Below are 12219 nucleotides of genomic sequence, written 5' to 3'. Positions count from 1 at the left end.
GGTTTAAGTAATGACTGCAAAGTCTATTAAATGGGACATTCATAGACTCTGAAGAATATTTATGTGGTTAAAATATAAAAATACCCATGGTGTTCATAAATAAAACAAGACCTGTTCACCCATGCAGAGATATGAGCAATATAGTTCTCACTGCCAGTGTGGTTTAGTTTTGCCCTAATCTCACTACGTTCTTACGTTACACTATATTTACCTCAGTACAGAAACTGATGTGTTTATACAGACTGCCTTGTGAGGCTGAGGCCTACTACTTTATTTTTTTCTGGTAAATTTGGTGCAGTTAGGATCTGTTATGTTTGTACAAGACTTCATAAAAAGCAGTTTTTAAATGAAAGACAGTTTAAAGTATTGACGTCATGATTAAAAATAGTCCATTATGCCAAGCTTTAAATCATGAAAGGACACATTATGTGATTTGGTGTCCCACACGCTGTGCCAAACGCCCTTGCAGCATTCCAGTGAAACCTCCAGCCATCAACAGTTTCCACCCAAACTATTTATCACCCACCATATCCACTAACTAGCAAATGTGATTTCCACAAAGAAACTGTGATCATGTGATCAAGCTCTGATCTCATGTTTTGAAATTTACGGAGGTCTCATTCAATGTTGGACTGATGTTGCTAGAGTGGAAACGGACTAAGGATGCAAAAAAACTAGAACTAGGTTGTGTTCTAATGCATTGTCTTACAGAAAGACAAATAATACAGACTGTGTTCTCTGCAAACTTGATGTCATGATCGGACAGATTCTAATCTAATTTGACGTGGTCATTATTTTGGCATTGTAGCACAAAAACAAGGCAGCAAGTTTTGCTATTTGTTCCAGTTTATTTGTATTACAAATACTGTGCAGCTACAGCATTTACCAGTTACTTCTCTCTCCTTTAACTCCTGTTTTCATGTTGTTCTCTAGCTGACAGAGCAGGTTGGTGAGCTGCTCACTCTGTTGTCTGAGGCGAGAGAGAAGGCTCAGGGAGCACAGGAAGCGCTGTCACAGGAGAGACAGGCGCGCCACAACGACATGCATAAACTCTCTCAGGTGCAAACACGTTAATAGATGCTGTACTAATTTAGATCAAACACTGAACATTCGAATAAAGCAAAACCCTAACACTAAAATCTGATCCAGGTATCTTTCTCCTAAAGTCTCTCTCTCGTTCTCTCTCTCGCTCTAGCTTCAGGAAGAGCATCAGAAGGCTCTCCTCCGCCGAGACTTCCAGCTGCAGAGTATGAGTCTACAGACGCGTCTCCAGCAGAAGCTGTGGAGTCAGGAGAGAAACCTGCTGGTGCAGGAGTCACAGCAGCTCAAAGAGAGCCTGCTCCTCATCAGCCTCAAGCTGCGCTGGCTCCTCAAACAGTGGAGACTCGGCACGAAACTAGACACAGAGAGCAAGGATATCCTAGAGGTATGGGGCCTTTTTTATTTAACAGCTGAGGGTGAATTCAGTAGGAATGAATTGTACATGCTTAACGCAGGTTTAAGACTGTTTGCATTGTTTTATCACCTGATTCGCTGAAGGAATAATGCAAATTAGGAAGCGGTGCAAAACATGCTCACAAGGTCTGAGTGCAATCAGCATGGCACAATTCATTTCCATTTGGAGCCTGATTAAACTGGATTGTGGGTGGTTAGTGAATAAAATTGATCACAAATTACAGTAAAGACATTATAATGTTAAAGAGATTTCCATTTCAACGTTCAATGAAATGCTATTCATTTAAACTTTCTATTATTCAAAGAATCCTAAAACATGCATCACGGTTTCCACAGAAATACTTAATATTACAGCTGTTTTCAACATTGATAAAATAAGAAATGTCTCTTGAGTGCTAAATCATCATATGATGAATGATTTCTGAAGGATCATGTGACACTGAAGACTCAAGTAATGATGCTGAAAATTCAGCTTTACATCACAGGAATAAATTACATTTTAAAATAAATTCAAACAGGAAACAGTTATTTGAAATTGTAATAACATTACAGTTTTTACTGTATTTTAAATCAAATAAATGCAGCCTTAGTGTACTACTACCGTAGTGTACTTTGGAAATATCATTTAAGTCTGATATGTTTTTCCAGGTTAACAGTGTCAAAGATCTCCGTATCCTGATTGAGGAAGATGGCCTGTCTTCCCACTATGGAGACAACAAGATGTCAGCTGCTGAGGAGCAGCCACTCAACGCTACACCCAAAGAGCACAGCCTGGCAGAGAAAAGCTGCCTACAGGTGGGTTAAAACAGAGACTGGCAGAACACCTAACTTCTGCAGGACACTAACATGCTTTACATTTGGATTTCCTTATAGTAAAGTCTTCATGGCTACACAAATGTAACTAACTTCCATTTCCTGTTGCCCTCAGCAGCCTAGCGGTTTCGGAAGTACTGTCTCGGACCTGAAGGTGGCGCTACAGGACCTGAGCGCTGAGCTGCTCGAGGAGCGTCAGAGTTCACAGGAGTTAACGCAGCAGTTTGCCCGTGCTAAAGCATCATGGGAAGTCGAACGGTTGGAACTCAAGAGCATTATCACTGCGGTGAGTCGCAGGACAGTCCAAAAAGATGAGAAGCAACATTAGTCAAGCAACTTAAACTATTAGGGCAGGGAGTAAATGTTGGACCTCAGCTTCACCTGGCTGAATTTCCATAATTCTAGTGCCAAGATTTCTTTCTAAAGATCTTGATGTCTTCATTTTACCTGAAAATACAGTGAAAATATCCCTGCTTTGCTGGAACTATTTGAAACCCTAATCAGTTTGGCGGGAGATTTTATGGTATTAAGAGAGAGACTAAAACTGATATAGCCAAAAAAAAAACTTGTATTTGTAATTTATACAGCTAAAGTGTTAATGATGTCTTTTAGAGATGCGCCTATTAAAGATTTACAGCAGTGGAAGGAATAATTAGTCATGCTGTCGTTTTCTGTTACTTATTTGTTTTAAGAACTTAATAAAATGTTTGATTCATAGAGTGCTTTGTAGATACATTACAGAGTACTTTGTCGAGTGGGAAATTTTTCTGTTAAATACATTGTGGCTTGTAACACAATAAAATCTGAAAGAGTCCATTGAGGTGAATCATTTTATAGGTACTTTGCACTGTAGGTGTAAAGTAATTACTTTAACATTGATCTCACTGGGTAATTTAACTCCTGCACTCAGGGCCATTGTCATTGATTTAACATACATAGATTACAGTAATTCCTCTTGGGAGACTCATTCTGGAAACCTCTAGCAGAAGATCAGTTGGGATCAGTTTGCTGTCACACAGGCTGAAAAGATGCTGGATGTGGCCTGTAATTTTGTTATTTGATCTGGTGTTGGATAGGACATGCACCAGTAGTCTGGGAAGAGAGCTGTGTGAGCCATCTGCAGTGTATCAGCAGCAATGTGGCATTTCACTGGGGGGCGAGAGGGAGTGTGTGTGCTCACAGGCTTGTTTCTGGGCATGATGGTGAAAGATGAGTTTAAAATCTTTACTCGGAGACGCATTCATGACCGCAGTCTTCTTAATGGCTTAATTAATGAGCTGGGGGAGGAAGAGGACTTAGGCACAGTTTGTGGATGTGTCTGATAAACACAGAAGGCTACAGCTGAGAAACAAATATGGAATAAAGTAATGATGCAATGAATTTTGCCAAAGATGCAAAATGGCACGTTTTGAATAGTCATGATCTGTTTCATGCACACAATGTGGATAAGCTACAACAGGTAACTGAGCAATTTAAAACTGCCTTATGAGCAATTTAAATTAATCTTTTTTTTTGTTGAGTGATGATTATAAATAAAGTTGATTAATTGATTATTAAATAAACTTCAGTTGGTGTTAAAATATGTTACTGGTATATGTTAAAATACATATACCAGTTTAATGTGCAGAGACAATAAAAAGTAAGCCAATCACAGTATGATTTCCCAATAGAGTGTAAACACTGGGGCACTTGGCACTTTCAAATAGTGGTCAACCAATATGGGGTTTTCAATGGCTGATACAATAAAAAATATCTAAAAAGCAGGTAATATGGCAATATAAGACAAGTAAAAATGCCACTGTACTCATAATACAGTGGTGCATGCATTTTAGACTACATGTGCTAAAAATTTTGAAAACAAGTTGCAGTAGAAAACATGAGGAGTGTTCAAGAAACCTATTTGGATAGTCATTATTTTTGCTAATCTGTTTGGTGTTGCTAATGGAGCAGAAATTGCACTGTAGCTTTAAGTCAAGAGTGTTTACTTTGTAGATGCCTTAATCAGTGCGTAGAGAGCCAGGGCATGCAATCAGTTGTGTTTAGATTAGTTAAAATACTCACTCTCCTCCCTTTATTGTTGAAAAGGTTACAGCAGAAAAAAATAAGCACACATACCATAGATTGCACCAAAAGCAATAGCCCTATGCTCTCCAGAGAACCTAATGACACTAGACTGCTGCTTTCACCATTACTGCTCTGAAAGGGCGATATTACAGGGGTCCCTTCCTCCCTGCCACTCCTCCTTTTTATCTGCACTTCCTTTGTTTTTCTAAGACTGTGGTTCAGAGAATAAGTCATGCGATAATACAAGGAATGGGAGAGGTGGGATTTTACGCTCTAGTATTAGCTGTGACCTCCGTGGCACTAATAACAACCTGTCACAGAAAATTATTTATCACTGCATTAACAAGACAGGTTATTGACACCAGTTATGTTGTTAGCATAATGCTATAAAGTCCTCTGTTGATGCTGCACATTGTCACATATTAATAATTAATGATGTAAGTCCAAAGTGATTCAAATAAATCACAATCCACAAAGCCACGTCAGCAGTCTAATAGAAATAAAAAAAAAATTCTGGATCATTCTTCTTTCCTATAATTATTACGGTTTATGAGGAGGTATCTGGAACAAATCTATTTCACCCTCTTTACTAAACCTCATCAACCCATTAACCTCTTATTGCCATCCAAAGCAAAACTCATTAGGCATTATCACTGTGAGAAGCTAGTCACTGATTGTCTGATGAGTTCCCAGCAGGCTGTGAGTTTTAATAACCTGACACACGTACGCTCACAAAATATATGAGTTCTGAAGATTTGTGGCTCCAACTGAAAGAGCAGAAGGAATTTAAATGAGTATGGGGGATACAGAGTAGGCTGTCCTCATAATTACTATTGCTGGAAACATAATACAAAATATAACCAAATATCACAACAATGTAATTGGCTGAGCCGTGATTGAAGCAGTTGTAAAACTGCCAATACCATGTATATTGCCTATACAATTCAAGTTGTTAACTGCAAACAACATGCAGTCTATTAAATATACTACTTGGAAGAATAATCTTCTATTTTATTTATTCTTAATAATAAGTGCAATTATTGCTTTTATTCATTTAAGCACATTTAAAGGAGTAGATCACCCAGAAATTCCTCAGGACTGTATCAGCTGTTTGGACTCTCATTCTGACGGTACCCATTCACTGCAGAGGATCCACTGGTGAACAAGTGCTGTAATGCTAAATTTCTTAGAATCTGTTCCAATGTAGAAACTAACTCATCTACATGTTGGATTGCCTGAGGATAAGTAAATTTCCATTTTGAACTAAGTCTTTAATTGCACTTTTATCTGCTTATTTAATGGTGTAGCAAATAAATATCTATATATCTAAATATCTATAAAATGTCTGGATGGTGCAGCTGTCAGCATCTGAGTGCAAAGGCTTACTATGTATCATGGGGCTGTTTCTATGGTTACTCTTCCACTTTTGAAAACATCAAGTGTTCTCTTTTTATCTCACCCTCTCATTTTGTACTTTATTTTTGTCATCAGCTGGAGGGTAAGATGGGGAAGCCATCTGTGGCTGGGGGTGAAAAGGATTCTCCAGACCTCAAGGGGGCGCTAAAAAAGGAGAGGGAGGAGCATCAACACCTGTTGGCGGACTCTTATGCTGCCGTGATGGACCTCACCAAACAGTTGCAGATCAGTGAGAAGAACTGGACTCGAGAGAGGCTAGAGCTTCTGGAGCACTTCAACCAGGAAAGAAGCCAATGGGAACAGCATTTACGAGATGTCCAGAGCAAAGGCACACAGGTCAGATGTCATATGGGGGTTAAAGGATTTGTTCACTCAAAAATGTAAATGTTATTGTTTATTTACCTTCATGTCATTCCAAACCTGTATGACCTACTGTGTTCTGTGGAACACAAAAAGAAAAATTCTGACTGTGCTTGTCGCTTTCAGGTTTCAGGGGACACAAAAACACAATTCTGTAAATTTTTTAAAAGTCTTGGAACATATTTTTCTCAAAGTAGCAGGTTTTTCAGAATTCCTTTTTTGTTCTCCACAGAAGAAAGTCATATGGTTTTAGAAGAACATGAACAGTAACTTTTATGTTAAAGTTTCAAGTGCATTAAAAGGCATTGGAAGCTTTGTTTTGTATTACCAAATCGTGTTACCCTGCTTTCATGTTTTTCTGAGTCTTTTTAATCTGCTGTTTTATTTGGGTCTGGGAGGATGTCATCATGACAAACTTCCTTCACTGACTTAGGGCTGCCCTCACATAATGGGTGGATATGACAGTATCTCTAAACAATTCCAATGCCTGCAGACAGGCTCTCTGCATGTTGCATCACTTATCTGGAACTGCTGGTTTTGCATATCCATGTGGCTGTGCACAGTGTGTGTAGTCCAATTGAAAAGAAGCCTGAGACAGTATGGTCAATGTGCCTGTGCTAACCACACTGTAAATAATGAAGCTGGAAAAAAGAGACGAGACTATATAGTTTTCCCCCTTCTTTCTCTCATTCTCTGCATCTTTCTTTTTGTGACAATCAAGCTCGGTGCTGTAATTTCTTTGTTTTAAATGACATCCTGGATACCATGCCTCACTAAGAGAATTTAGGTCATTTTACATAGACGTGGTGAACCATACCACCATCATTACCCCACAGAGGAAACTAGCTGTTTTGAATGACCTCATTTCCTTAAGAGAATACTGACTCAGTAATACCACATGAATGAATGGGAGGACTGTGCAGAGGGATGACTACGGCATTCCACTTTTTAAAACTTCTCTAAAATAGATTATTTCTTTTTCAGTCTCTTCATGATAAAACTTCTGAAAAAGAAATCTCAGCAGATGCAGCCACCAGTGGTTCAGGACTGCAAAGGTAAACTGACTTGATTAAAGTCTCAATTGTGCCTTGTTTTGTCAGACGTGATTGTTTTATGATAATTCCTGCTCTCTTGTTACAGGACCAAATCAATTTCTTCCCTCTCTGAATTTAAGAGTATGCTGGACACCAGTCTGTTCCTTCCTGGTCACAAGGTCAGTGGGGTACCAGAGTGCAATGCTGCACAGCATCAATCTACTGCTCCTGCCTCCATTCTGGCTCGCACTGACTTAAGTGATCTCAATAAGAAGAATTGGAAGTACTTGACCAATGATTCTGCAATGCTGGAGAAGGGTGACCAGTTTAAGACATGGGACTGCCCAAGCACCAACTCTAACAGCAGCTTCCCAGGACTGGAGTTGAGCAAGGAGTACATCCAGAGAAGCTACACCGCTCCAGATAAGACGGGTATTCGCATCTATTACAGCCCTCCAACTGTAAGGAGAATGGAGAAAAGGCCAGTCAAAGAAAAGGCCCAGCAGGATCCTCAGCGAGGACCATCATCTTGGGACGGAGCCAGGATAGATCCATCAGGTCAGATTGCTGCATCTACACCTTTGTCGACCACTTCCTCATCCTCTTATGAGCAGTGGTTGAGTTCACTTTCACAGCAGCATAGAGACCTACTTGAAGGACGGACGGGATGTTCTGCACCATTCCACGGACTGGAAATTTCAGGCAACCTTAGTGATGACATGAAGGAGATGACCAACTGTGTGCGACAGGCCATTCGTTCCAGTTCCCTGGAGAGGAAGTGCAGCAAAGATTCTGGGAGCCAGACAGTTGGTGTTTCAAGTACAGGAACGCAAACAGCACAGTTTGTCAGCATTGGCCTACAAACTGATGGCCCCATTTCAACAACTAGAGGCCTTCAAGGGAATGCATGGTCTCCTCGTCCATCCACCTCACTTTCATCTGCACGCACACGACAGATCTCTTCATCTCTAGAGAAAGTCCACAGTCGCATTGATAGACCATGTTGCTCACCGAAATATGGCTCACCTAAGCTTACCCGCAGGGTCTCCACCTCTTCCTCCAAACTCGAGACCTCATCAACATCCTCAAGGGATCGCAGTGTATGGAATCTTCATAACCGTAGTGGATCTCAGAACGGGTCTGCCTGGGCACGTTCCACCACCACCCGAAACAGCCCAGTGCTTAGTGGCCTCAATGATGGCTTGACCAGTCTCTTCAGTGTGGTGGAACACTCTGGAAGTGTTGAATCATTATGGAAAGCAGATACATGCCTGGGGAGACAAGCTGCTGGGAAACCCTCCTGTCCTAGCATAGGAATCAGTCTGGGGGAAGCGGGAGCTCAGAAATACGGCATGGTCCAGGAGTTTCTGCGCAATGTTTGCGGCAGGACTGCACCAGCAGGGACCATTGACGAACCAAAGCCAGAATACCTACCAGGAGCCTTAATCGGCACAGACAACATCACGAAGATCGTCAATAAGAGGTTTATGAAAACACAAAGAGACGAATTTGTAGCCACCGGAAAGGATGCAATGAGCTCATGCTCTAGTACCCTGGAGGTGAGACAATCTAAAACAAGTTCTAGTGTCACCACTGTTGATCTGGTTGATTGCATTTAATCATGAACATCTGATTGTGTTCATCTGATTGTACATCTGACAAACTCCCCTCAACCTCCAATGCATACACCCTGAATAAAGTAAATATCTTAAAATCTTTTTATTCTTTTTTCTTTGCAGGATTCTCTTTGTGACTGCAGCTCACAAACTGTCACTTCCTGTTTTGCCCGCCACTCCCGCTCCACCACACGACATACCCATGGCCAGTGCAAACATCGAGTGCAAGAGTCACCCATGGGAACCGAAGAACGATTCGATACCAGTAATGAATGAGGATGAGGGTGGCCTCTTCTGACACCCAGAAAGTATACAAAGAAAACAACTGTAAACACTCACTCCACACACACTGCCACACGCCAATACACACAGACACACCCTTAAACAAACACATACATACTTCATACCTTCAATAAAATTCTTCAGGGTTACAACAATGGGACTTTGAAGAGTTCCTGCATCTGGAGAGTTTCCGAACCAGACCTCAGTGTAACCAGCACACTTTAATGCCAAGGAAGGGAAAGAGTTGACCTCCCCTTTAGGTCCACCATTCCACTGTCAACCAGCCAGATTTCACATTGTAAGTCCATCATTCCAGAGTAAACCAGCCAGACCTGCCTTTAAAGTCCATCATTCTACCATTCCACAGTCATCCAGTCAGACCTCCTTATACTCTGCCATTCCTCTGTTTTTCATCCAGCCAACAGGACAGCTTAGCCAGCCATTTCAATCCCCATGGAAGAACTTGACACCAGGTCTTAATGAAGTCATGTAGATATAAAGGGAACATACAGCTTGCAACTGAATTACACAAACCAAGAACCTCAACATGGCCTTCAGTAAGATTATGATGTATGTGACAGTTGCCCAGTGGCCCTTACATTTTACCACAAACAGCATTGCTTGGAGTAGCTGTAAAATTGTCCTATAACCAGCCCTTTATGGATTCTACAAGTTCATGTACAACTCACCTTTTTTGAGTCTACAATGGACCACTTTTGCCTTCATTGGTTAAGAAAAAATGTTGTCAGCTAAATCCAACGTGGTATCAGTATGTTCTCTTTAGACAATCATCAAACAAACAAGCTTGTTTCAACTACTGTATAGACTCTGCAACTACTTAGGATCATCTTCCATTTTTAAACCAGCCAAAATATGAAACTCTGAATCTACCCTTGGATTTCTCTAAAAAAAAAAAAAAAAAAAAAAAAAGGACTGGATTATATGATTGATCATATTGCATTATGAATCTGTCCTTTTTAAAACTAAATATTCTTATTATGCTGTCTGAAGATGTCTACGAAGAGCACGTTTGTAGCTGTAGAGTAGGAGGATAGCAGTTGTTTTGTTTGCTTTGGTACTTTGTACTGTGTTTAAAGTGTTTGAACATTATAGCACTAACATGTAAATCTCCATTCCCTGGCTAGGATGTCCTCATGAATTTTAAAGTGTAATTGTCATTTTTATTCTACCCTGTAGTTCTACAGAAGACATGTTGCTGGGTGCATCTTCTGCAATCCTCCTCTTTATTTTCTCTCATCTATCTCTTCATCCTCCGTCATTATGCTGAAATAAACCCAATGGACCTTAGTCAGGGTAGGCACCCATTTTCATTTGATGGGAATAAAAAAAGAGACTGTATGGTATAGAAGTATAGTCAAGTTAGTAGGTGTTACTATTGTGTGTTAGGAAAAACTCTGCACAACATGAGTTGGGAAAATTAGACGTGACTCTAGAAAACCTACTGAACTGAGACCTTGTTCTAAATATTGTTCGAAGCGCTTGTAGTCGTCCTTTAAGTCAAAACATTGGTCAACTAATGCTGCATAGACTGTCAGGTAGTAACTGTGGAGTCTGCATCAGTGCAGGCTCAGCAAAAGTGCACATAAAAGCTGCTTATAGGCCTAAAGGGGGTGCTCGTAAGCACCCTTTTGAAACCTAAAATGGCAAATGGGACACCCTATATACCCTATTGCAGCACTTGGGACAGTACGTCAATCTCAAAGCCTCATTCATGCCAAATTGAATGTCGTCTACCCTGATTAAACCCCATAATCCTATTTTCCAGAACACATTTGAAAGCCTCACAAAATACTAATTATGCAGATATCACATATATAAACAGAATTATGTTCAAGCCTGAAACACTGAATGCAAATAATTGGCCACAGTGAGATTTTGAGATTAGTGAGATTTTATCAGATAATCCCAAATTATAATCCATAATCTGACCGTTCATGTAGCTATGCAGTTACCGTAATACGAGTGTGTGCCTGCATCAGAGTCAAGTATGTTTGTAATGTGTTTTCTCCAATCTCCAGTTGGAGTGGTGCTGCAGAAACTGAAGTTAAGTCCTTTTTGCTGGTGCTTTTCGTAGATTTAATGACAGTACATAAGAGGAAACATTTTTGTATGCATTTCTCGAGCCATAAGGATTTGTTGATTCAGCTCTTTTATAAATCAGGCATTAGTAAAGTATCAGAATATCACATTTCTCAATTGTTCAATGTCTGTCCAAAAAAATAAAAAAGAGTCTAAACCCAGCCTATTATACCCCATACAATGTCTCCTCTTTATCTGTCACAGCCTTGCCATATGTCCCACAGCTACCTCCTAACTCAAAACTGTATCTTACATTACTTTTAACCCATTCATGTTTCATTTTGAAGGTCACTAGAGTGCCTTTAAATTTTTTTTTAAATAATTAACGCAACAAGATATCTGTTAGGAGTAGGTTTATGAGGAACCATCTACTGATGGCAATGAAACAATAGATGTTCTCAGAACAGAAGTCTGCTGATAGATACTGAACCCGTTTTTTGAAAAAGACAAAAATGACACCAAGCCTGTATTGATAAAGTTAAATGAAGTGCAAATTCAATCTATAGTGTATATTGTAATTTATAACAGAAGCCAAAATACAGTTTGAGGACATTTATGAGTGAAATGTAATCAGTCCAACCTTTCTTTATAAGCCATGTTTCCTGAGTCGAGTCTGATGATGTAGCTTTGCCCACTTGTAAACATATCAGACAAATGGTGTACCGTCCATTCAAGTGCCCCTTAACCATTTAGTCTTGGTATTCGTGCTTCTGATTTTGGTCACATGATCTCTGAAAAAACAGGGGGAATGACCTTAGTTCAGGAGCTTTTGGTTTGAGCGCTCCCGTAGTCAATTTATCAAATGCTGAAGTCTTACATCAAAACCCCACTGTTGGTTTGAAAATGGAAATTTCCCCAAATTTAGCAGAAGAATGTAAATGATAGCAATTACAGACAGTTTTATAGCAATTCTTAAACCAGTGACAGAAGTTTAAAAAGTCATGTGGTTGGTGGTTTTAGATTTAAAGATGTTTTCATGGGAGCAGCTCACTGATTGGCCTTCCCATTCACGATATTGGTCTTCATCACTCTTGCGTCATCACAACACCCTGTTTTAATGCTTAGCAATATATACACCA

The 12219-nt window shown here is 40.0% G+C and overlaps 1 protein-coding gene across 1 annotated transcript in view; it reads left to right on the top strand.

Moving 5' to 3' along the window:
* The window catches only part of mtcl2 (microtubule crosslinking factor 2), a 47291-nt gene extending 35844 nt beyond the window's left edge, over positions 1-11447 (top strand). Inside the window, exons 6-13 of the mRNA XM_016243860.1 lie at positions 934-1059; positions 1196-1426; positions 2104-2250; positions 2384-2554; positions 5824-6084; positions 7093-7163; positions 7249-8701; positions 8882-11447. Coding sequence (XP_016099346.1) covers positions 934-1059; positions 1196-1426; positions 2104-2250; positions 2384-2554; positions 5824-6084; positions 7093-7163; positions 7249-8701; positions 8882-9034 — 2613 coding nt within the window. The 3' untranslated portion in view covers positions 9035-11447. The remainder of the gene's footprint in view (positions 1-933; positions 1060-1195; positions 1427-2103; positions 2251-2383; positions 2555-5823; positions 6085-7092; positions 7164-7248; positions 8702-8881) is intronic.
* The last annotated feature ends 772 nt before the right edge of the window (positions 11448-12219 follow it).

Source organism: Sinocyclocheilus grahami, unplaced genomic scaffold (genome assembly GCF_001515645.1).
Source record: "Sinocyclocheilus grahami isolate Dianchi unplaced genomic scaffold, SAMN03320097.WGS_v1.1 scaffold703.1, whole genome shotgun sequence".
NCBI lineage: Eukaryota > Metazoa > Chordata > Actinopteri > Cypriniformes > Cyprinidae > Sinocyclocheilus > Sinocyclocheilus grahami.
Note: the sequence above shows the minus strand (reverse complement) of the source record. Positions and strands in the feature narration are given on the sequence as shown.